The following is a 26,288-nucleotide window of genomic DNA, read 5'->3' as shown; positions in this document are numbered from 1 at the left end:
TCATGGAAATAGTCACAAAAATACTTAAGCAAAATATTAGCAAAGTTAATCAAGCAATGTAGAAAAAGAATAAGATATCATGATCCATTTTGGGTCCATACCAGGAATTTGAGGTTGGTTAACAATTGAAAATCAATCAATGTAACTTACCATGTTAACAGACTAAAGGAGAAAAATCTTATGACCCTCTCACTGGCCGCAGAAAAAGCAATTCATAAATTTGATATTAATTCACGATAAAAACTTTCAGCAAACTAAGAATAAAAGATAATTTCCACAAGTTATAAAGGGCAGCTCTGAAAAACCTATAGCTAACATCATACTTAATAGTGAAAGACTGGCAACTTTATCCCAAAGATCAGATACAAAGCAAAGATGTCAGTCCTTACCACTTCCAGTTAACATTATATTAGTTGTAATAGTCAGTGCATAAAGTGAGAAAAAGAAATAAAAACCACAAAGATTGGAAAAATGAAATAAAACTGTCTTTATTCACAGATGATATCATTGTGTATATAGAAAATCCTTAGGAAAAATGACTACTACTAGAAGTAATAAATAATTTAGCAAGGCCACAGGAAACAAGGTCACACAAAAATCAATTATAGTTTTACATACTAGTAAAAGAAAAATGAAAAAACCCCCAAATACTGTTCATAATAGCATTAAGAAAACATAAAATTGTCAGAGATAAACTTAACAAAAGATGTGCAAGACTTCTTATTAAAGACTAAAAACTACTGTGGAGAGAAAGAAAAGAAGATTGAAATAAATGGAGAAATATACCATGTTCATGGATTGGAAAACTTGATATTTTTGAGGCGTCAATTTTCCTCCAAATGATCTCTAGATTTAACAAGATCCCAATTAAAATCCCAGCTGACTTATTTGTATAAAACATCACATTGGTTATAAAACTCATATGGAAGTGCAAAGTCCATATGTACAATAATAACCACAATAGTCTTTAAAAAGAACAAAGTTAGAAGATTCACATTACTAGATTTCAAGACTTATTACATAGCTACATGGTATTGGTATAAGGATAGACCAATAGATAATACAGAGTCCCAGGAACAGACTTTACCTACACAGTCAGTTGACTGTTGACAAAGGTACCAAAACAATTCAATGGGAAAAAGGAAAATCTTTTAACAAATGGTGCTGAAACAACTGGATATCCATAGGGAAAAAAATTTAACCTGGAACATTTTCTCTCACCATATAGAAATTAATTGGACCACAGACCTAAATAGAAAAATGAAAACTTAAAGCATCTAGAAGAAAATATTTTGGAAAACAGTTTGGTAGTTCCTTCCTTCCTCCCTTCCTTCATTTTTGAGGGAGATTAGCCTTGAGCTAACTGGTGCCAATCCTCCTTTCTTTGCTGAGGAAGACTGGCCCTGAGCTAACGTCCATGCCCATCTTCCTCTACTTTATATGTGGGATGCCTACCACAGCACGGCTTGCGAAGTGGCGCCATGTCTGCACCCAGGATCTGAACTGGCAAACCCCGGGCCGCCAAAGCGGAACGTGTGAACTTAACCGCTGTGCCACTGGGCCGGTCCCCTCATTTGGTAGTTTCTTATGAAGTTAAACATACACATACCCTGTGGCTCAGCAATTCTACTACTAGATATTTACCCAAAAGAAATTAAAATATATGTCCACAAAAAATATTTGTACAAAAATGTTCATAGTAGTTCTATTCATAATACCTCCCAAACTGGAAACAAGCCAAATGTCCATCAACAGGAAAACAGATAACCAAACCACAGCATATCTATATAATGGAATTCTATACGGCAATGAAAAGGGATAAACTGCTGATACAGACAACAACATACACGAATCTCAAAAAATTTATGCTAAACAAAAGAACCCAGATACAAAAGAGTATGTTTTCTATGCTCCAATTTATATGAAGTTTTAGCACAGGTAAAATTAATCTAAGGTAAAATAAATCAGAATAGTAGCTGCCTTGTTGGGAGGTGGGGTGAAAAGAGGGAATAATTTGGAAGAGATATGAGACAATTTCTGGGGTGATAAAAATGTTCTATTGTTTGTCTAGGAATAAATTTAACCATGGAGGTGAAGGACTTATACAACAAAAACTATTAACACATTATTGAAAGAAATAGATGATGACATAAAGAGATGGAAAGAGATTCCATGCACATGGACTGGAAGAATAAACATAGTTAAAATGTCCATACTGCCCAAAGCAATCTACAGATTCAATGCAATCCCAATCAGAATCCCAATGACATTCTTCACAGAAATAGAACAAAGAATCCTAGAATTCATATGGAGCAACCAAAGACCCCGAATTGCTAAAGCAATACGAGAAAAAGGAACAAAGCTGGAGGCATCACAATCCCTGAATTCAAAATGTACTACAAAGCCATAGTAATCAAAACAGCATGGTACTGGTACAAAAACAGGCACACAGATCAATGGAACAGACCTGCAAGCTCAGAAATAAAACCATACATCTATGGACAGCTCATCTTCCACAAAGGTGCCAAGAACATACAATGGAAAAAAGACAATCTCTTCAATAAATTGTGTTGGGAAAACTGGACAGCCACGTGCAAAAGAATGAAAGCAGACAATTATCTCACACCATACACAAAAATAAACTCAAAATGGATCAAAGACTTGAAGATAAGTCCTGAAAACATAAAATTCCTGAAAGATAACATAGGTAGTACACTCTTTGACATCAAACTTAAAAGGATCTTCTCGAATGTCATGTCTTCTCAGATAAGGAAAACAAAAGAAAAAAATAAACAAGTGGGACTTCATCAGACTAAAGAGCTTCTGCAAGGCAAAAGAAACTAGGATCAAAACAAAAAGACAACTCACCAACTGGCAGAAAATATTTGCAAATCATATATCTGACAAGGGGTTAATCTCCATAATATATAAGGAACTCACACAACTGAATGATAAAAAAACAAACAACCCGATCAAAAAATGGGCAGAGGATATGAACAGACATTTTTCCAAAGAAGATATACAGATGGCCAATAAACACATGAAAAGATGTTCAACATCACTAATCATCAGGGAAATGCAAATCAAAACTACACTAAGATATCACCTTACAACTGTTAAAATGGCTATAATCACTAAGACTAAAAATAACAAATGTTGGAGAGAGCGTGGAGAAAAGGGAACCCTCATACACTGCTGGTGGGAATGCAAACTGGTATAGTCACTACGGCAAACAGTATGGAGATTCCTCAAAAAACTAAAAATAGAACTACCATATGACCCAGCTATCCCACTACTGGGTACCTACCTGAACAACTTGAAATCAACAATCCAAAGTAACACATATACCCCTATGTTCACTGCAGCAGTATTCACAATAGCCGAGACATGGAAACAACCCAAGTGACTATTAACCAATAATTGGATAAAGAAGATGTGATATATATGTACAATGGAATACTACTCAGCCATAAAAAAGACAAAATCATCTCATTTGCAACAACATGGATGGACCTAGAGGGTATTATGCTAAGTGAAATAAGCCAGATTGAGAAAGACAAACACCATACGATTTCATACATATGTGGAATATAAACAAACACACGAACAAAGAAAACAATTCAGTGGTTACCAGGGGAAGAGAGCTGGAGGGTGGGCACAGGGGGTGAAGGGGAGCACTTATGTGGTGACAGACAAGAAATAATGTACAATTGAAATTTCACAATGATGTAAACTATTATGAACTCAATAAAAAACGTTCTATTATTTGATAGGGCTGTGGATTACACAAGTATATGCATTTATCAATAATCACTGAACTACATACTAAAGATCTGTGCATTTCACTGTATGTAAATTATACTTCAATAAAAACATTTAAAAAACTGTTAAAAGCCACTGATCTATAATATTTAGCTAGGATATGAATTTCTAGGTTATTGGGAATGTGCAAGCTGAACTTTGTAATACAAAATTGTTCCACTTCTGGTTGTTGTATCCTCATTTACAGTCAGAATTTTAAATTTTTTCCAATCTGGTAGATGTGAAGTAGTAGCTTGTGCTTTTAATTTGTATTTCCCTGGTTACTAATGAGATTGATCATCTTTTCTATAAACATATGATCATTTGCGATTTCTTTTTTCTTGCAAAATGCCTCTTTGTAACTTTGACCATTGTTCTACTGCTTTGCTACTTTTTGTGTCTTAAGAAATCCCTCTCCATCCCAAGGTCACAAAGACATTGTTCTGCATTTGCTTCTAAAAATTTCAAGGTTTTGCCTTTTACATTTAAGTCTTTAATCCATCTGGAATTGATTTTTGTGTATGGTATGAGGTAGGGATCCAATTTCATTTTTTTTCTCACACTGATAACCAATTTTCCCAGAACCATTTATTGAGTCTATCTTTTCCCCAATGATCTGCAATGGCACCTGTGTCATATTGAGTTTCCATTCAAGTGGGTCTATTTCTGACTATATTCTACTCCTTTATTCTGGTTGTTTACCTATACAAATATCATGTTAATTTTGATAGCATTATAATTTGTTTCAATATGTAGTAGAGTAAGCCTTCATCTTATTTTTCTTCCGAATAGTTTAGCTATTCTTAGACCTTTGCTTTTCCACATAAATTTTAGAATTGACCTTCTAATTCCTTGAAAAAAATCTATTAAATACTTGACCCATTAAAATCCAGTATTGACGGGTACTTTTACTAATTTCCAAGACAATGCCAAGACCTTACAAGACTTTTCATTACAATTACCGCTTTCTAACTTATAAGCTTGTTCTCACTAATTTTAATCTTTTATATATATTTAAACCACATAAAGCATTATTATTCTTGTTTTATACAATATCTATGTAGATTTACCCATTTATTTACCATCTTTGCTGCTCTTCATTCCTTCCTGCATCTCTGTCCTTTCCATCTAACATAATTTTCCTTCTGTCTGAATAATGTCTTTTAGTGTTTCCTTTAGAATGGATTTCCCAGTAACAAATTACCTGAGTTTTTGTTAGTCTTAAAATGTCTTTATTTCTGAAGGATATCTCCCCGGGAATAGGATTCTAGATTGGCAGTTTTTTTTTTTTTTTTTTAACATCATAACAATATCAGTCTACTGTCTTCTGGATTCAGAACTTTCAATTGACAAGTCAGTTGTCACCTTAGTTGTCCCTTTGAATGTAGTCTTTTTTTTTTTCGGTAGCTTTTATTCTTGTCTTATTATTTATTTTATTATGAGGTGTCTAGGTATAGATTTTTTATTTATCCTGCTTTGATTTCACAGGGCTTCTTGAATCTGCGGTGAGATTTTTTTTAAATCACTTTTGGAAAATTCTCAGCCATTAACTCTCCAGATACTGCCTGTGCCTCATTCTCTTTCTCCTTTCCTTTTGGAACTCCAATTACACATAAGTTTGACGTTCTCAATCTAACTTATGCCCCCTATTCTCTTTTCTGAATTTAATATCATTTTGTCTCTTCATTGATCTGGATGGTTTCACTCTCCAGTTCACTAATTATCTATTCTAATCTGCTGTTAGATCTATTCATTGATTTATAAATTTCAGTTACTATATTTTTCAGTTCTATCATTTTCCTTTGGTTCTTCCTCAGATCTGCTCTGCCACTTTATGGTTTCCAATGCCCTGTTAAAAATTTCAATCCTGTCTTTTATATCCTTGATTATAGCAAGCATAATTATTTTAAAGTCTGTGTCTGTTACAGCTGGTACCTAGCTGGAGCTAACTTGTGAGAGTGTTTATAGTCTGTTATGTATACTATTTCTTGTTCCTAGTCTTATCTCCTTCTGCCTGGTCATCTTTAATTGAAAAGTTTCTCACAGTGTCAAAGAAATGTTTGTAGAAATAATCTGAGGTACCCTGAGATACCTGGGAATGCTGGCAACCCAGGATCACTTCAATCCAATTTCAGGGACCAAGATTTCTTGAGTTACTCTAATAACCTAGAATAGAGTTGTAATCTGGGTTGATTTCCTTCTTGTTCACCTACAAAGCATTCAGAGCACAGGAGATTTACTAGGGTTCCTACTCTTGGTAGGCCCTGGACTCTAACTTTAATTTCCTTAGACCTATGAGGATGGCTGTCAAAAGTATTACTCAGTCTCCAAACTGACTTTTCTGGAATCAGACACGTCCTCAGAAGAAAGGGGTATGAAATGTCAGGCCAAGTCTGCACACAGATTTGGAATTGGTGATGCTTTATCACCTTGCTAATTCTCAAATGCTTTTGCTTATTTTTTCTTTCCTTTTTTTCTCTTTCTCTCTCTTTCTCTCTTTTTCCTCCCTCCCTCCTTTCCTTCCCTTCCTTTTAATATTCTGTCTAGTTTTTCTTGTTTTCCTCTAAAGAAAAGTTGGTCCAAATGACCTAGTCTGCATCATTGTAAGCGGAAATCTTCTATATTACAGCTTTATATTCTACTTAAGATTATAATATGACAATTTTCCCATGACATTAAATATTCTTCAAAAACACATTAAATTATATTATATTCCTTATAGAAAATATGTTCACCTGTTGTTCTAGGATCATATTCTTCTCTCGCTCTACATTGAGAACCATTCTCTTTGTATATTCTAGTTGCTTCTCTAGAAGAGTACAACGAGACTGGGCTGAGCTTAATTGTATAGTTATGTCTATAAAAAAGAAAATGTAACAATGAGTTAATTAGTTGATTATCACACAGATCAGAGATTTGGTTATCACAAGAAATGCATTATATGAATTCAGTCAAGAGCTAAAAGTCCAAGGCTTCTTTAGCTCTAAGTATTGACTCTCCCACAGTTATGAACATACATTTTGTGACTATCTCATTAATTGTACATAACTGGTTTAACACTGTCTCCCCTAAAGACCCAGAGGGCACACATCTGAAAGGGGAGGATGTCAGTGATTTGTGGGATGATAATAATCCTGGCTGTTCCTAGGAAATGACACTATCTGGAAAAATAGAGAACCTAAAATCTCTTCCTTATCAATACATTTCCTCTCTTTCAAGAAACTCAGGCATATGCATTCTACCACTCCCATTTTCCTCTGCTCTTGACTACTGACAGTAAAGTTAATTCTATAAGGTGTAAGCAACCTCTTTCTAATCCTTTAAGTTTTCACCTTCCTCAGCTCTTTCTTCCACTTTTGTCCAATTACCTTGGAAAGATTTTTCTCATCGTTTCTTCATTCTAAGTTGAAACACAAACTTGAACCTTGTTTATGAGAGCAAGTGTAGTGTTACAAGGAAAAAGAAAGCCATATGTTTTGAAGTGAAATTATATAAAAAACTTATGTTCTAAATCTCCAAAACTTGTGTCCAGACGTCCTTTTCATAATTTCCACAGAAACCTCCACCTACCTCTCCATTTCTTCTAGTTAACCTCTCACGTTAAATACAATTTTTTAATTCACTTTTACTGTTTTTATATTGTTTACTAGTGTTGCCATCTATTTTCAAATTTTAAAAACTAGTGTTAACTGAAATATAAACTATTTCAATTATATCATGGGTTGAACTGGATTTTGCTGGTATTCTGAAAATATTCTAATTTCTAAACACAACTTGTCTAAAAACTTAACTTTTCTTTTAATCTCAAGAATTTATGAACTGGGATAACAGTTAGATATAAGAGGTAAGTTCAAAGTTATATCCATTTCCTGCAAATATCAAAATGTCTGAGAACAAGGCCTCAAGGTTTGAATGCATTATAAGAACAAAGATATTTGAGTGAATCTGCTTAGACTGGGCTTATTATTTTCAAGTTGTAAACTTTGGTAACCTCTTATTTCTGACAACTATTGACTTTTCTTACCTTTTTTCTGCTTTATCAGTTCCTGGTGTGCCAGATTTCTCTCATTTGTTTCATTCTCCAAGGCCTTTTTATACTGTGCCGCTTCTCTGGAAAGAACGTTCAGGTTATCTTCAGCTTGTGTTCTTTCTAAGTCTAAACGATGAATCTTTTCCTGAAGAGTTTTTAAGGCTAAAATAAGAGCTGTTGAAAAAAAAATTTGCTTAATATTTTAAGTGAGAATTTTTGAACACCTACAATCATAGTAGCATATAAAAGTGAGTAGTTTATTTTTGTTAGTGAACCAGACAAATGTACAAGCAACATATATTCCTCATAAAAATGAAAAATAATGACTAAAATTCTAAAAAGGGACAAATTTTCTCTAACATATCTTGTAAAAACAATATATTTATGATCATATTGATTTTCTAGATTTGAGAAAGCTAATAATTTAATAAAATAAATATTTTCAAACTAAAAGACATAAAAAGGATAACATACGGTCTGGGAGGCATAAGAGTCTGATTATATATAAAGAAAATTAAAAATATAGAGTCCACTAATTAACATGAAAATTTGGTTTAAAGTTAAAGGTATTCCTGAACTGATGTGTTCAGTTTTAGTCAAACCACAAACATTTATTGTTTTTTTTTGTCCAAGATACAGGGTTAATAATCAGGATATATGAGGTAGAACACAGTTTTATCCACTGGAAAAAAATTATAATCCAAGTTTTACCTGACATGAGGCTTGAAAGATTATAAGTAGTACATACGTACTACCATGATTTTTATTCAGCTATATCAATATCTTCATGATTCAGATAAATTCAGTTATAAAATTTTCAAATATTATACTTTCTATTCAGTTATATCTTCAAACTATAAAACTAGAGAAAAATGGAATATAAATAAATGTTCTAGATTAATTTTCATATAGTTTATATCCAATTAGAAAGATGTTCACGAGAGATTGTCATTTTTTTACAAATGAGATAAACGAATTATATTTATTGCTTGCTATACGGTACCTATAGCTGGCTCATCTATTTGAATTATCATTTCTTGTGACTGTTTTACTCCACAAAGCTGGTTTACTTACTAATGGCAATCATTATTATAGAATGTTAAAAAATAAGGTGATAATCAGCATCTTAGAAAGTAATTTGTATGGCATAGGTATGCCTGGAGTCATAAATGTTTTCCTAATTCAATTTTAATATCCTTCTAAATTTATATTTTAAAAGTTTCAATACTTGTATTTTGTAGTTACTCCAATGTACCTGCTTCCTAAAGAATTTTCAAGGGTAATTTTAGATATATGCAATTTCTGAATTTAATCCTTGAATAAGATACAACCCTACTTAATTTACCAGTATTCTAATCATCCAGTTTAGGATTCCAAATCTGACCTTTTATTCTTCAAAGAGTATTCTCCTATTTTCTAATGATGCTTTTATGATAAACCTGTAATATGTGTCTAGCTGGCTATATTAATCTTCATCTTACAGCTGAGGAAGCCAAAATAAAAAACGTTAAATAACTTACTTTATAGAAACTTAAAGCAAGAGTCAAAATGAGTAGTTTTATTAAGATTAGTTAAATACACAATCGCATTATTTTCTATATTCAAATGAAGTTTTATATAACATACTTCGTACCATTCCCCTAATTTTAAGTAAGAATTTATATTAGCATTACCTTGGCTATTTGGACTATGAAGCATTTTGGGAAGGTTAACTTCTAAGCTCACAGAGTGGTGAGTCGGAGCTGATTGATCATTCTGAGTAAATGATGGAACAAGTACTCTTTCTGGAGTTTTAAGATAGCTTCCTACTATACTGTGCATTAATTCAGGATCCATTATCTGTAGAGAATAAAGGAATGATATAGCATAGCATCATTCTTTGCTATTTGAATGACAAAAACATTAGACAAAAATTCAGGTGGAACCTTAAGATAAACACATAATCATACACTGTGGATTTGTATCTTTATGAAGTTTACTATCAAAAATTCAACCATCATAGGCTCAGCAATAAAAGAAAGAAAAATGACTATTTACTGTATAAATAGTATGGATAATTCTGCCTGATTTACAACAAGCATATGCCCTGGAATGACCATTACATGAGTGGCATAAATGTGCTGGTTTCTTAGTTGATCACAAGTTCATGTACCTTTCAAGGTCTGAGCACTATCTACTAACAGAGTGACTCTAAGGGTCAAAGAGAAAGTACATATTCTAAAAGACAAGATAGTTTTGAAAGACAAGCCAGCCACAAAATCTGATTCTCTAAGATTGACTGTTGAACTCCAATGTACTGGATTTTCAAGGGTAATTTTGGATATATCAATTTCTGAACCTAACCCTCGAGTAAGACACAACTCCACTTAATGCATTAGCATTCTAATCATCTAGTTTAGAAGGATACCAAACCTGAAGAATCTAAAATAGCTTTATTTTGTCATTCTGGGCTTTTTTTGTTTGTTTGTAAGAGAGCTTTTTTAACCATTTTAGCAGGTAATTTTTTGTCTAGCTTTCCCAAATCATTTTACTCTCCTTTCTGTAATTTAAATATTTGAGAAATCTAGTATTCCACTTAATAGATTCTAGTTAATTAATTAAATTAATTCATAGCCACCTTGGAAGAAAGAGGGTAATAATTGTTCACACAAAAACAATTCACCAGAACAATTTTAAGAAAAAAATCTTGTTTTAAAGTTTAAATTTAGAATCCCATTATATAATTAGCCTATTTTAATTACTGAAAATTTCAAATTTTCACTGATTTCACTACCTTCCCAATTCACAAGGCAAATGAAGACATTTCCATGACTGTATTTCCTGGGAGGGCAGAGAACACACTTCACTCAATAGGATTTTCTGCTTTAGCCATTGTCATGATTGGCTGTCTTCCAGGACATTCTAATTGGTCCAAATTAGAGGTTATATAGCCTAGGAAGCTTTGCTAGAATATCTGATGCTCTTTGCTCTTAAGAGGCAATCATGTTTTGTTATTGTTATTAGCACCACCTACCATTTACTAACCATGTCTCCATCCCCCCGAGTTGTTGCTGTTCAGACACTGGCTGCCCACCATGGGAGACTATATCTAACTTGCCGTTCCCTCAAAACACAAGAGAGCAAAGTTAGTCAGCTGGCTCACAATGAAGCAGAGGCAGGGGCCCAAAGTACAGAAGTTCTGAACATGGTTGTACATCTTTAGAGGCAGGTATATGGTTGAAGCTATCCCAAGAACACTGGAGTTACTCAAGATACCTGACTCAGTTTTCAGCTCCTAGAGAGTTTCTCCAATAATGAAAAGAACAAAATTTTGCCATTAGTTACTATGAATTGAAGTTCTTGGGAAGACTGCTTTCTCTGTCCCAAATACAATATTTTACAAATTGAATTTTGCACCAATTAAAAAACAAGTTCAAATTTGGGGTTTTTGATGTATATGAGATGACTAAGAAGATTCCAATAAGTTAAAAATTCCAATAAGTTAAAAATTAGACTAAAGTTTATTTAAATTAAATGTGTAAATACATCTTAAAGTGGGCATAAGCAGAGTAACAGCCCATTGTGGGGATGAAAATAAGGTGAAGAAAAAGAAAGGAAATGGTAAAGAAATGAGAGAAGACAAGCTATGCTGTGACATGGAGCTCAGGAGTTCTCATTGTAATAGGGGTCCCAGCTTAACCTTTACAATCTAGTCCTGTGTTATAAACAAGCACATAAGCACACTAGAGGCTTATTTACATAAAAAACTGAGGCATCCTAGGAGACAAACTCACTCTGAAGGAAGATGAAAGAAGTACAAAAAACTTGATCCAAAATCAAAGCTTTACTTGGTGGAGGATGGGAGGAGTGATTCTTAGTAGAGTATGGTGGTGGTCATTCTAATTCATCTCTGACCCAGTCCCATGGATTCATACATGGTGTTGGGAAGAGAGAGGGCTATTAAGTAAGAACAGAAGTATTTCACCAATACCCTATAACAGATTGAGGCATTAGCTGCCCTACTTTGTATAAGATGTTATATTCCAATGAGGGGGGTAGGCTCAGGAGATCACTAACAGTTTTGGCACTTTGAGGGTTCTGGTGCATTGATAATATTGTTCAGCAAGAGAGAGAACAGCTGGAAGGGATATATTCATGGGGATGTATGAGAGAAATTTCTGGAGAAAAATTTCTGAAAATATAGAGAGGTACTAAGATTCAACCTTCAAGGATTCTGGCATATCTGGTAGAAGGCTTACCTGTAGTAACTGAAAAGACCTCAGAAATTCTTGTGAGCCATTTTAGAGGTATCTGCAAGTGGGGCCAAAAGGCTGTAAAACATTGGCCTCGTATGTATCAACAGCCTGGTAAAGCTTAGGGAATCTCAAGTTATTCCTGGAACCATTTCTGACAACTGGTAAACAACCAGGAAAATTACCTATTGTCTCTATGGTGTATAAAATTAGACACCTTAATTGTCTTAAGGAACCACTGCATAAAAAAACTATCCCCTGAAAAGAATGTGCTAGACACAAATACTTTACTGCAAAGCATTTTCACTTGTTCTTGAAGAAAGCAATTGTTTCAAAATGGTCCTTTTTAATAAGCAATGTCTATTCCTGCTAGTGGCTGACTGTGCCCTTATCTCTGCATAATCCTACAGGACTACAGGGAGACAGTGATAGGAGGCAGTCAGAGATACTACAATGGGTTCTTGGAATGGGGAACTTTCTGTTTCCTATATTGCTAATTCTTTCAAGTTTGGATTTCTCCTTAGAGAAACTGGAGAAAGATCAATGGCTCTGTTTTTCTGGTTTTCTCTGTGTTTGCATCTAGGTTAACTTACCTTAAGAGTAAACACAGTAAAGGGTGGACTAACCCTATTTTTTTTCTTTTCCTGAGGAAGATTAGCCCTGAGCTAACTACTGCCCATCCTCCTCTTTTTGCTGAGGAAGCCTGGCCCTGAGCTAACATCCGTGCCCAGCTTCCTCTACTTTATATGTGGGACGCCTACCACAGCATGGTGTGCCATGTGGTGCCATGTCTGCACCCGGGATCCGAACCGGCGAACCCCAGGCCACCAAGAAGCAGAATGTGCGAACTTAACCGCTGAGCCACCGGGCCAGCCCCCCTATTTTATTTTTAATGCATAGTACTTTAAAAAGTACTATTACAACTGAGTAGGACAATTTTTGGTTAAGGAACTTGCCTTACAGATACCCTAATAGATATTACAATCTATTGTTTATAATATGTAATAACTAAAATGCTAAGATCGTGATATAAACACCAACGAGTCAATAGAAACTAGTAAATATAAAAACAAATACTTCCATGGGATTCAACAAATGATTCGTTTGCTGTTCATTCAATAAATGGTAGAAAATTAGGGGAAAAAATTCAGTTAAACCTTTATCTCACTCCTACATCAATACAAATTTCAGATACATTACAGAGTCAAATTAAAAACTTTAAAAATTATTTTAAAAAATCAGTGAATAGGGGCCGGCCCCGTGTCTGAGTGGTTAAGTTTGTGCGCTCCGCTTCAGCGGCCTGTGGTTTCATCGGTTCCCATCCTGGGTGTGGACATGGCACTATTCATCAAGCCAAGCTAAGGTGGCAACCCACATAGCACAAACAGAAGGACCTGCAACTAGAACATACAACTATGTACTGGAAGCCTTTGGGGAGAAGAAGAAGAAGAAGAAAAAAAGAAGATTGGCAACAGATGTTAGGTCAGGTGCCAATCTTTAAAATAATCTTAGAAGGGGTAAGATGCTTTACATTTAAAAGCAGGAGAAAAATAATAAAGGAAAATATAGGAAATAATATAAATAAAGGAAAAGATACAAAGGCTACATTAAAATTTATACCACAATATATAAAAATTATGAACAAAATTGAAAGGCAAAAGAAAAGCAGAAGAAAATATTTGCAAAGAAGGAAAAAGGGTTAATATCGTTAATACAGAAAGAGCTTTTATAAATCAGAAGAAAAATACTAACACCATAATAAAAAAAATGGCAAATGATTACAAATCATCAATTCACAAAAGAATGTGGCCAATAAAGAATAAATCTTAGCAATATTAAAAGAAAAGTAGTTATATCTAGATATAAAGATAACCTTTGAAGTTTGATCTCAGTTCAAATACTGGATCTGCCACTTCCTACCTTTCTGACTTTCAGAAAGTTTTACTTTTCTGGGTCTCAATGTCCTTCTTTACATAATTAGGATAGTAATATCTTAAAGGGGTGCTATAATTAGACAATTTATGTCTGCAAAGTATGCACTTTCTGTAAGCAAAGTACGTACTTGATAAATGGCTGTGATACTTACTTTAAAAGAAAACAAAGGAATGCCATTTTTTACATTTCAAACATGCAAAGTTCTTTTAAGGGCAACAAAGTTATGCATATACTGCTGGTAGGAATATAAATTGATATCACTTTTTCGGAAAGCAATTGAACATGTTGTTGGGTCAGTAATTATTACAGGAATCTATACTAAAAACAGAATCAAAGATGCACACAAAGATTATTAGAAAGATCATCACTTCAGCATTACTTATAATATCAAAAATTTTGCATTTGTTACCTCTCTTTCTCTCACATCCACATCTCACATCAGGAATCCATCAGGATATATGGTACTTCCATTTCAAAACATATCCACTATCTGACCATTGGCCTATATGTCACCATTTCTATCCTGGATTATTATAAAAGCTTCCCCCTAGTTCTCCTGTAACATATTCTTCACATAGCAACCAGAATGAGCCTAATTTCAACATAACGTCACATCATGTCATTCATCTGCTCAAAACCCTCCCCGTGGCTCCCTACTGCATTCAGAGAAAACTCCAAAGTTCCTAAGTGGTTTACAAAACCATATGTGAACTGGGTGCCCCACTTGATACCTCTCCGACTCCTTCAGTCTCGCTCTCACTCAGCCCTCTCTAGCTCCACAATGTCCTCTCTCCTGTTCCTGTAAGACCTCAAACATGCTCCTGCCTCAGGACTTTTCACTTCTGGTTTCCACTGCCTGGAATACTTTTCCTTCAGCTATCTGAATGGCTTATTCCTCACATCGTGTTTGTGCTCAGCTGTCACTTGCTCAAAGAGGCTTCTGCTGACATTCTTTATAAAATACTAATCCTATTTTCCCTCCCCAGCACTTTCTGTCTGCGTTCCTCTGCTTTTTCTCCCCTGCATATAAAATTGTTTGTCTCCCCACTGCCAACTAGAATGTAAGCTCCACGAGGACAGAGGCTTTGACTGATCTGTTCCCCACTCTATACATAACGCCCAGAATCATGCCTGGCACAGAGAAGGCATTCAAAAAATTACTTGTGAATAAATATCCAAAACTAATAAACTACTTGCCAAATGAGAATCATATATTGTAATATTACACAGTCACTAAAACTTATATTTTCAAAATCATGATATGACTAAGTGAGAAAAAGTAGAATATAAAGCTATATAAAATTACGATAATTTTATCAATAAAATAAATATAGGGAAAACCAGAAATACACATACTTAAATATATTATTTTTACAAACAAAAAAGCAGTTTTAAAAAATTAACTCTATTAGGGGCTGGCCCCGTGGCCGAGTGGTTAAGTTCACGTGCTCAGCTGCAGGCAGCCCAGTGTTTCGTTGGTTCGAATCCTGGACGCGGACATGGCACTGCTCATCAAACCACGCTGAGGCAGCGTCCCACATGCCACAACTAGGAGGACCCACGACGAAGAATATACAACTATGTACCGGGGGGCTTTGGGGAGAAAAACAAAAAAAAATAAAATCTTTAAAAAAAAAATTAACTTTATTAAAAACAAAGAGTTTTTACTATACTTCTAGAACTCAACCTAAGAAAATAATCAAAGATATTACAGTGTTCAAAACAAAACAGGCTTTAGAGCAGACTTCTTTGATTCAAACTGAAACTCTGCTGTGTGACCTTGGGCCACCAAATATTTAACCTATGTCTCAATTTCCTAATCTGTACAGGGAGATTAAAATGGTACCTTAACATAGAAGGCTGCTCTTTTAAATGAGATCAAACATACATATAAAGTACTCAGAAAGATGCCTGATACATAGTAAATGTTTAAGAAGTGTTAGCAATTATTATATTTAAAGGTTGAGAGAGAAGAAGGATTCAAAGATAATTCTTAGGTTATCTAATTTGGCTACTGGGTAAATGTTAGTTTACCTAATTTACAAAGGATTAGTACCCCAAACATCTGAAGAACTCCTACAAATCAAAAAGAAAATATAAAACTAAATAGAAAAAATAAATGTAAGAGGCACTTCCAAAAAAGAAAATATGAATGGCTCATAAATATATGCAAAGATGCAACCTCAGTAGCAATCAGGGAAATGCAAATTAAAATCATAAATCAGCATTTTATACCCAAAAGTTAGGCAAAAATTTAAAAGTCTGACAATGCCAAATTTTGGAGACCTTGTAGAACTATGGGAACTCTAATAAATGTTAGTTGGCATAGAAAATAGTACAATCTAATTTCAAAACAATTTAGTATTATGTAATAAAATTGAATGTATGCATATTTATATACATATATATACACATATACACACAGAGATAGAGACTACAATTTAGTGAATGTATCTTTAAGAAACTTTACACATGGTCACAGGAAACACATTATTAAGAATATTTGTAGCAGCACTGTTTGTAATGCCAAAAAACTAGAAATAACCCAAATGGATAAACAGATAAACAAACTGGTACATTCACAGAATGATCTACTATATAACAAGAAAATTAACAATCTATGGCTATAGATTTCAATAAGGATGAATCTTAGAAAACTGTTGAGTAAAAAAAGCAAGTTGCTGAAGCATACATACAGTATCATAAATTTTTATGCTTTATATTTTATAAACATTTTATATTTATGCTGTTTAAGAATACATATATATATATATAGTAAAACCATAACAAAAGCAAGAGAATGATTAAGCCAAAATTCACAAAGGCCTAGAATAGTCGAAACAATTTTGAAGAACAATAAGATAAAGACACTTGTCCTATCAGTTATCAAGACATATCATGAAACAAAAATAATGAAGGCAGTAATACAGTCAAGAGGGACAAATAGACTAAAAGAACACAACAGCTCAGAAACAGAGCAAACCCTGTATAATAACTTGCTATATGACAAAAATGGCACTTCAGATCAGTGGAGAACGCATGGTCTCTTCAATAATTGGTGAAAGAACAACTAATTCTCAAAATTTAAAAACAACTGAAACCCTATTTCATACCATACCAAAAATTAAATCCATGTGCATTAAAAACCAAAATGTTAAAAGCAAAATATGTCTGGGAAAAAATACAGAATATCTTTAGCAGATTGGGATTAAGAAGGCTTTTATTTTATTTTATTTATTATTTTTTTTGAGGAAGATTAGCCCTGAGTTAACTGCTGCCAATCCCCCTCTTTCTCTACTGAGGAGGACTGGCCCTGAGCGAACATTTGTGCCCATCTTCCTCTACTTTATATGTGGGATGCCTACCACAGCATGGCTTTTGCCAAGTGGTGCCATGTTCACACCCCGGATCCGAACCGGTGAACCCCAGGCTGCCGAAGCGGAACATGCGTACTTAACTGCTGCGCCACCAGGCCGGCCTCTAAGAAGGCTTTTAGAAACAAGACAGAAAAAGCCCTAACTATAAATTAGAAGACTGATTAATTTAACATAAAAAAATGTACATCACAAGATACAATTAAAAAGGTGAAAAGAAATGCCACAGCCTGAGAGAGGCTATTTACATTCATATAACTAACAAATGATTAATAAAAAAGATGTGAAGTCCTATAAATTAATTTTTAAAAGATAATATACCCAATAAAAAATAGACAAAAGATATCCATTGGACGACTATGCATCAGTGAAAAAGAATGAACTAGATGGCAACATGTACCCTTATGGACAAATCTTAAAAACATGTTGAGAGGAAAAAAAGGAGATGTGGAAGAATATTTTCAATATGATATTATGCATGTAAAAACAATATTATATATTGTTTAGAGATATATTCATATGTATCAAAAATATAAAGACAAGCATAAGGTAAATACCAAATTCAGGATGGTGGTTAAGAGAGTGAGGGTGCAAAGAGACAGGTGATTAAGGAGGGGCATACAGGTGTTCGTTATATAATTTACTAAATCTTTTGTATGACTGAAAGACTTTAAAAAAAAAATTAGACATTAACAATTTAAACACAGATCTCTCTTGCTACTATGCAAATCTAAGAATGACCAACTTTTACTGAAGTTTTAGCTGTGATTATAAGCCCTGGATGTGCATTATCTTATCTAATCTTCATAACAATCCTATGAGGTAGGTATTATTATTAACCGCTCCCATTTTGTAAATAAAGAAACAGAGGCAGAGAGACCTCCCACGCTCATATAGCTTGTAAGCGGTGGAGCCAGGATTTAAACCTAGGCAGTTTGATTCCAAAACCTGGGTTCTTAACCACTATGTTAAACAGCCTATAGTGTGGGGACATTTGCAGTTAGCCAGATGTGAGATGATGCTGCAAATTAGGGTGGTGACAACGGAGATGACGAAAGTGTATAGAAGATGTATTCTGAAGACGTAAGTGATGAACTGCACTAGGAGGAGGAGAAAAGGGAGAAATCAAGAATGACTCTTAGCTTAAATAACTGGGTAGATTATCATGCAATTTATTAAAACAACAAAGATAATGGCTAATACTCATATAGTACTGATATATATCAATCAAACACTATTCGAAGTGTGAGACATCCAAGTTACGATGTAAAATAGGTTATTTGATATAAGAGTCTGAAGCTTGGAGGAGAGGTCTAGTCTAGAAAACATAAGTGGTGACATTGTTAGCATATTGATGGTATACAAAGTTATAAGAATAGAAGTAGTCACGTAAAGGAAGAATATAAACAGAACAGATAAGAAAGGAAAACAAGAGAAAGAGAAGCCTGTGAGGTAGAAGAAAGTCAGAAAATTATGGTGTCAGAAATGAAAAGAGATTGTTCAATGAGAGAGCAGTTTAGGTGAAAAAAGGATCAATTGATTTTGAAGATAAGGAGACCACTGATGATACAATGTAAGACGAGAAGACAGTTCCAAGGGCCCCATACTAAATCGGCAAGTAGAGGAAGAGAAACTAGCAAAAGACATAGAAGCTTTATACAAATCAGGATGTCATTTTGCAGAGAACTTCAATTCCCCTGGTTTAAAATCATACAGCACTCACAGATTGTGTCATGTCATCCTGTGAGCTAACCTGCCACATAGCACAGTGCAACAATTGTACCCAACATGGAAGTGGCTCACACAGAATCACTAACTTTCATTCTTGAAAATTTCTGTGGTAGGAAAGTAAACTATACATAATTTCAGTTGTTATGGACTGAATTCTGTTCCCCCAAAATTTGTATGTTGAATCCCTAACCTCCAGTACTTCAGAATGTGTCTGTATTTGGAGATAGGGCCTTTAAAGAGATGATTAGTTACAATGAGATCCTTAGGATGGGCCCTAATTCAATCTGACCGCTGTCCTTATAAGAAGAGGAAATTTTTACTCACAAAGAGATACTCCAGGAACGTGTGTGCACCGGAGAAAGACCATGTGCGGACAGTCAGAAGGCAACCCAGAGAGGCCTCAGAAGAAACCAAACTGGCCGACACCTTGATCTTGGACTTCTAGTGTCCAGAACTGGAAGAAATAAATTTCTGTTGTTTAAGCCACCCAGTGCTATTTGTTTTGGTAGCCCTAGCAAACTAATACACTGACTGCAAGTTACCCATTTCACACTAAATGAAACAGGAATAGTGGCAAGGATGTAACAATGGAAGCTTAAGGTTTATGCTATTTAGAGTGCATAATAAGTTTAGAGCAAATAAAAGCTATTTGCAATTTAGAGTTTCCTACTTGATAAGATGTGAAACAGATATGTAACTCTGCCTTGATTTATTTTCCTCTTATAACTGACCTTTAGTAACATCTTAAGCTTACTAAATTGATAGTGAAATGACTAATGTGCTATCCTATATGCAATAATGTAAAAAAATTAAAAATTTCCCAGCATAATCAAATGGGAGAATAAAACTAAAATTATGCTTTTTGACCCATATTTAATTTATATGCAATTGTATTAGTTTTTAACCCCAATATTACCATTTTTATCTAAACTATTGTGAAATATTCCTTTAACAGTTTACATTAAAAACACAAGACTACTGTTATAGAGTTAATAAAGTGACATTCAAAAAATTATAGAATTATAAAATTATAGAATTATGAGACATTTTGAATTACAGAGACATTCAAAATAACTAACCTGAAGGTTAAGGTACAAACAAATTCAGGTAACTTTAGAAGACAGCTAGAGTCTGATTTTTAAAAAACATTATCTTGTATTTACCTGCAAAAAGAGGAGACAAAGGCTATATTTCAAGTTATTTAGTTTCAAGCAGTGGTGACTGTATTCAAAATGCTTGGGAAGTACATGGTATAAGTTTGTAGAAGTCATAAAAATATCTGGGAGTTCTAGAATTGATAGGGAAATTTCATATATCCAGTTAAAATTTATATCAACTCCAGTCTTCTCATTTTGTAGATGTAGAAACCAAAGTCTAGAGATGCTAAGTAATTTGCTTAAGGTCACACAGCTCAAGTTTCCTACACTCCAAAAGTGATGCAGCCAGAGAAAAATACTCTCTCTTAAGGACTCTGACTTAAATTTATCTAAACAGAGAGTCATCACGAAAATGCCTCCTGGAGAGAATGGAAGGTAAGAAACACTGAATCAAACAGAATCGTGTATCTTATTAAAGTCTGAGAGGGTCTTAGAGGCCATCTATTCATCTATTCTTCTTTTCAATATAAACTTATTCTCACACTGTCTTTAACAAGTCGTTTAAGCTCTGCTTAATATTTCCAGAGAGACAGAGCTCACTACCTTCATGGTGAATTCAAAGCTGCCTTCTCTGGTTTTTATGGATTAATCAGATTTTGGAGGAAATAAGTACAGTCTCTACACTGACTGATGTAGATGATGTATTGAATATATACCATGATAACTGATATTACATATTGAATTTATCGAGTAAAATCTTGCTGTAGAATTTAGGATCATTTTCAAACTTCAAATTTCATCATTCACTGCATCTGAAATGCCTGTAAAAAAGTGATGAAATTCATCCCATCCCAATTGAGGGTAAAACGGATAAGTCAAATAGAAATGACTCAATCACGTAATCAATGATAGTTCATTTCTGATTAAGTCTCAGTGGACTCGACTGGATCCAGATCAGCACAGCTGAATACAAATTTAGAAGATAAATTTAGTATGCATCTAGTCACCAAGACCAGCCAATTTCTTCCTTCTTGATACCTTAACAGAGTTTGTTCTTTTTAAAAAAATCACTTACCATATATATAATACAATACATATACAGATAGTTTAAGGAATTATAATAAAACAAATATCTGTCTATCCAAACCTAGCTTCAGAAACAGAGTGCTGCCATGTACTATGGAAGTCCTCTGTGTCCCTTTCTCCATTCCTGCTTTGAATTTTGTGTTACTCACTCTAATGCCTATTAAATTTTATTATATTTGTATGTATCCTTAACAACATATCATTTGGTGTTGATGATTTTTAAACTTTATATAAATAGAATTGTACTTCTTTAATTCCAAGTATCTTAGTTTTTATGCTGGTGCATGAAGCTGTATGGTATTCATTTTCACTGCTGTGTAGTATTCTATCATATAACACAGATTCTAGAACGCATTAATTCCAATCACTCCCCTCCAGACTCATAATGCTATGATTGTCTGGGATTTCTAGTTCTATTTTGATTTTAAACCACACCAATCACACAATATTGTTTTGATTTATAAAGTCAATGTTTGTTTATGTTCACCTACAAGTTTTCTTTGCTCAGTGTAGTAGACATTACGGTGCACTGCCCAGATTCCCTTTCAGGAATGTGGACTTTTCCCATAAGTTCTGGAAGTGCTGCCAGAAAGCAGCCCTTGGCTGTCAGTCCTCTTTGGGGATTGCTTTGCCTAAAGAACATTGCTTCATCCAAGGTCAAGGCTTCCTCCAGGGGCAGCCCACATCCAATGAGGAAAAAAGGCCTGACCCTCTTGCCCCAATTCAAGACAACTCTAAAGGATCACCCCATCTCCAGAACTCCCCGTGGGATCAATGAAACTTTTGTTGGGTCTTCACTGCAGCTTAACTTCTCTCTCAGCCTAATACTGAGGCCTTCCTTTCTCTCCTTTCCATTAGGTATTGATCCCAAGAATACTCTCTAATAAACATGTATACTAATCTCTTGTCTCAGAGTCTGCTTCCTGGGAAACTCAACCTGCACTAATTACCATTCCTTTCTTCTGAGATTATTTTCCTTCTTCCTAAAATATGTACACTGTATTTTAGAGGCTCTTTGGGTGTCTGTTAGGAGTGAATTTTCTTAGTTTATGTTTGCCTTACGATGTTTCTCTTTCACTCTTTTTCTTGAAAGATAATTTTGCTGGATATATAGTTCTGTGTTGACAATTATTTTCTCTTAGCACTGTGAAAGTATTGTCTTCTATCTTCCAACGTTGCTGTCCAGAAGTTAGCTTTCAGTCTGTCATTCTTTATAGGCCATCTGCCGTTTACTCTCTGATGCAAAATCATCTGTCTTTGTACTGTTGTAGTTTCACTACACCGTGTTTAGATATGGGTCTCTTTTTTATTAACCCTACTTGGGATTTGTCATGCTTCCTAAATCTAGAAACCCATTAATGCTATAAAATTCTAGCAATTTTCTTTATGAATATCGTTTCTCTACTTATCTATTCTCTTCTTATGGAAATTCAGCTGGACATATGTTGGATATCTAAGCTCCATATCTCTTAATCTGCCTGTCATATTCTTTATCTCTTTATTTTATGTGCTGTGCTACACTATGGGTAATTTCTTAAGCTTTATCTTTCAGTTCACTAACTCTTTTTTCAGTTGTGTCTAAACAGCTTTTTGACCCATCCACTAATTTTAACTTTACATTTTTCAGTTTTGTAATTTCTTTTTTCAAACCTCCCTGATCAATATATTTTTTTTTTGGAGGAAGATTAGCCCTGAGCTAACATCTGCTGCCAATCCTCCTCTTTTTGCTGAAGAAGACCCTGAGCTAACATCCGTGCCCATCTTCCTCTACTTTATATGTGGGACATCTGCCACAGCATGGCTTGCCAAGCACTGTCATGTCCGCACCCAGGATCTGAACTGGTGAACCCCGGAATGCTGAAGTGGAACATGTGAACTTAACCACTGCACCACCAGGCCAGCCCCTCCCTGATCAATTTTAATAGTCTCTTTTTCCTTGTACTCCTTTTTTTATTTATTTGAACATTTTAAACACACATTTAAAAACTCTACATGATAATTTTAGAAATCATAGTCTTTGTGGCTTCTGCTGACTCTTACTAATAACGGCTGATTTGGGGCTGGCCCTGTGGTGTGGTGGTTAAGTTTGCGTGGCCTGCTTCAGCAGTCTAGATTTGTGGGTTTGGATCCTGGGCACAGACCTACACACCACTTGTCAAGCCATACTGTGGCAGCATCTCACATACAAAAAATAGACGAAGACTGGCACAGATGTTAGCTCAGGGTCAATCTTCCTCAGGCAAAATAATAATAATAATGGCTGATTTATTCACATGTTTAGTGAGTTCTGATTTTAAGCTTACATTCCTTAGAAGTTTAACTGTGGGAATTCTTCAAAGCCAGTATTTAAAGCACTTTTCTTCAGAGAGGATTTCTATTTGTTTCTGCTAGGTCCTTAGGGAACCCAAAACCCAAGCCATCATTAAACTAAACTTTTATATTTAGATTTTTTTTGGTAGCATGAATTGCCCAACTCCAAACTCACATGAGTATAGGATTGTGATAAGGATTTCTCAGGAGAGATTCTTTTTGTCCACTCCATTCAAAGCCAAGGATGAAAAAGGCAATGTCATTCTGAAAAGCAAGTTATTTTCTGGTCATTCACTGAGGGTTTCATCCTTTAAGGATCCCTGCTTTATGTTGCAGTGTCCAAACTTATCACTCACCATGCCCAGGCTCAGACTTTGTCTCCTGCCCCATGCAAGCAAGAATGCCCCCTTAAAGCCCAGGCTCTGGGTCATGAGGGATTAGATGGTACGAAGGATTAAAAGGTGCCCTCAGGGATAAAAGGGGTTCTAGGGCTTATCTATCCCTGTGTAACTGAGCTTTCGCAGTATGTACAGCCTCATATTTCCTCCTTACTTTGCTGCCAACTCTGCCATGCTTTAAAAAAGATGTTTTAGGCATTTTACACAGCAATTTTTTTTTTTTCACAGCATTTTTGTATTCCTTACCAGAAGAGGTTTCTCTGAACATCTAAGTAATCTGCCATATTGCTTCAAACTGCAATAGTTTTGGACATACTTTGGAGATGGTAACTGCTCTAGACAAACTAGTTTTAGTTACACACAGAATGAGATTATGCTTCAAAAAGGAAAAAAGCATTTATATCTTTCCATTCAGCTAAAGTTCTCAAAGCTACTCCATACTGTAAAGTTTGTTCTTTTTCAATAGCTGAAAGTGAACATTATCTGGTTAGTCATTAACTAAATACAAAGTTCACTAGCAGGATTAAGATAATAGAGTACCTGATAAACAATCTGCAGACTGAGGGTGAGAAAAAGTATCAGAACCTAATTCACATCCTAAAACACACTCTCTATTTGACTTTTAAAATAAGCAATGACTGTATAGGAATACCATAACTATTAAATTCCAGAAATTCAGAAGCAGTTTAATCATTATGCTTCAGTGACTATCAAGTATAATGTATTAAAAGTAGCAGCAAATCTTATATTTAATATACTGATCATTTGACATTCAAATTGATCTATTTTAACACAATTTGCAATCAACTTTAAAAAGAGCCCTTGCTGGATTTGAAAAATCATCATTTTTCAGCCATATCATAGTAGACTGATTTAGGTAAGAAGCATCAACACTAAATTCAGGGGTAGAAACTTTGATAAGGAGTGGGATATTTACATGGTCTTAAAGTGTCACAGATTGCTTTTAAAATGCAAGGAAAAAAGTAACTATATAGTAGAGAAACAGAATAACACTTTGATAGGATGGTTAAAACTAACACCTCCCATGAGAGGTAAGGTGGACATCATGTAGTTCTAGATGTGAGACCCTGAGAAAGACACGTCACTTATGCAGTATTCTGGCCAGGAATGCACAACCTGAATCTCAACATGAGGAAACATCACAAAAGCCCCAAATGAAAAACATTCTATTTTTTATAGAGGGGGGTAACATTTTCTTAAAAAATGTCAGTGTCATAAAAGACGATGATACTTCTGGGTATACATATCCAAAAGAATTGCAAGAAGGGTCTTGAAAAGATATTTGTATACTCATGTTCAAAATGGCATTATTCACAATAGCCAAAAGGCAGAAGCAAACCAAATGTCCATCAATGGATGAAAAGATAAACAAAACATATACGCATACAATGGAATATTATTTGGTCTTAAAAAAAGGAAGGAAATTCTGACACACGCTACAACATGGATGAACGTTAAGGACATAATGCTAAGTGAAATAAGCCAGTCACAAAAAGACAAGTACTGGGATCTACTTATATGAGGTATCTAGAGTAGTCAAACTCATACAAACAGAAAGTAGAATGGTGGTTGATGGGAGGGATAAATAGGGAGTTATAAAGTTTCTCCTGCCAGACGAAAAAGTTCTAGAGATTCATTGCACAACAATGTATGGTAGGGAAGACAAGTTAAAAATAAGATATGATTCAATGGGATCAGTTCCATAACAAAAGCATACACAGAGTATCATGGGAGCACGAAAGAGAGATTATCTAACTCTCTCAGATTGATGGAGAGATAAGTAAAGCCAGAAATAATTTGGAATTACAAATAGTTTTGAAAGAGGAGTTTAGGTAAATACGGCAGACTGAACATACACACTGACTTTTGCTCCCTCTTAGAAACCCACTAAAATCATATAAAACACTTTTTAAACTATAAACTTTCAATGATGAAGAGATCAGAAGAGGTGACAACAATAAAACTTTGGAAAATGGAAAGCAGACATACAAGTAGTAACAGACTTAGCTAATGCAAAAAGGCAGGCTCCTAACCCAAGTAAGAAAAGTGACTTTTAAGTAAACCCTGTAAAACCTCCAAATGGCTCAGGAATTAGCGGCACCTCTGTAAGTAGTAGTTAAGATATGGCCAAAAACTAGAGAAGAGGACGACAGTTTAATTTAGAAGCAAATTACACGTCCAAATCCCCTTTGCCTCTCCACACAGCCAGAAGACTGCTCTACCCCCTTTCTGGGAAGAAGACTAGAAGTTTATTTTGTTTTTTTCTATCAAGA

General features: G+C 34.7%; 1 protein-coding gene across 29 annotated transcripts in view; it reads right to left on the bottom strand.

The window, feature by feature from the left end:
* The window catches only part of CEP57L1 (centrosomal protein 57 like 1), a 70,206-nt gene that overhangs the window by 12,865 nt on the left and 31,053 nt on the right, over positions 1–26,288 (bottom strand). For 2 of the 29 annotated variants that reach the window (XM_070496739.1, XM_070496735.1), the window contains exons 2-7: positions 20,183–20,266; positions 19,428–19,557; positions 10,845–10,934; positions 9,505–9,670; positions 7,826–8,005; positions 6,537–6,658 (exon numbers count right to left, since the gene is read on the bottom strand). In XM_070496739.1, coding sequence (XP_070352840.1) covers positions 6,537–6,658; positions 7,826–8,005; positions 9,505–9,670; positions 10,845–10,847 — 471 coding nt within the window. In that variant the 5' untranslated portion in view covers positions 10,848–10,934; positions 19,428–19,557; positions 20,183–20,266. Of the gene's footprint in view, positions 1–6,536; positions 6,661–7,825; positions 8,006–9,504; positions 9,671–10,844; positions 10,985–14,149; positions 14,317–15,354; positions 15,592–19,427; positions 19,558–20,182; positions 20,267–23,771; positions 23,861–26,288 lie in introns of those variants that run through there. The other 27 variants (XM_070496745.1, XM_044757283.2, XM_070496752.1 and 24 more) reach the window with 24 other exon arrangements.

Source organism: Equus asinus, chromosome 24, assembly GCF_041296235.1.
Source record: "Equus asinus isolate D_3611 breed Donkey chromosome 24, EquAss-T2T_v2, whole genome shotgun sequence".
Lineage (NCBI taxonomy): Eukaryota > Metazoa > Chordata > Mammalia > Perissodactyla > Equidae > Equus > Equus asinus.
The sequence above is the reverse complement of the archived record's forward strand: the minus strand, read 5'-3'. Positions and strand labels throughout refer to the sequence as shown.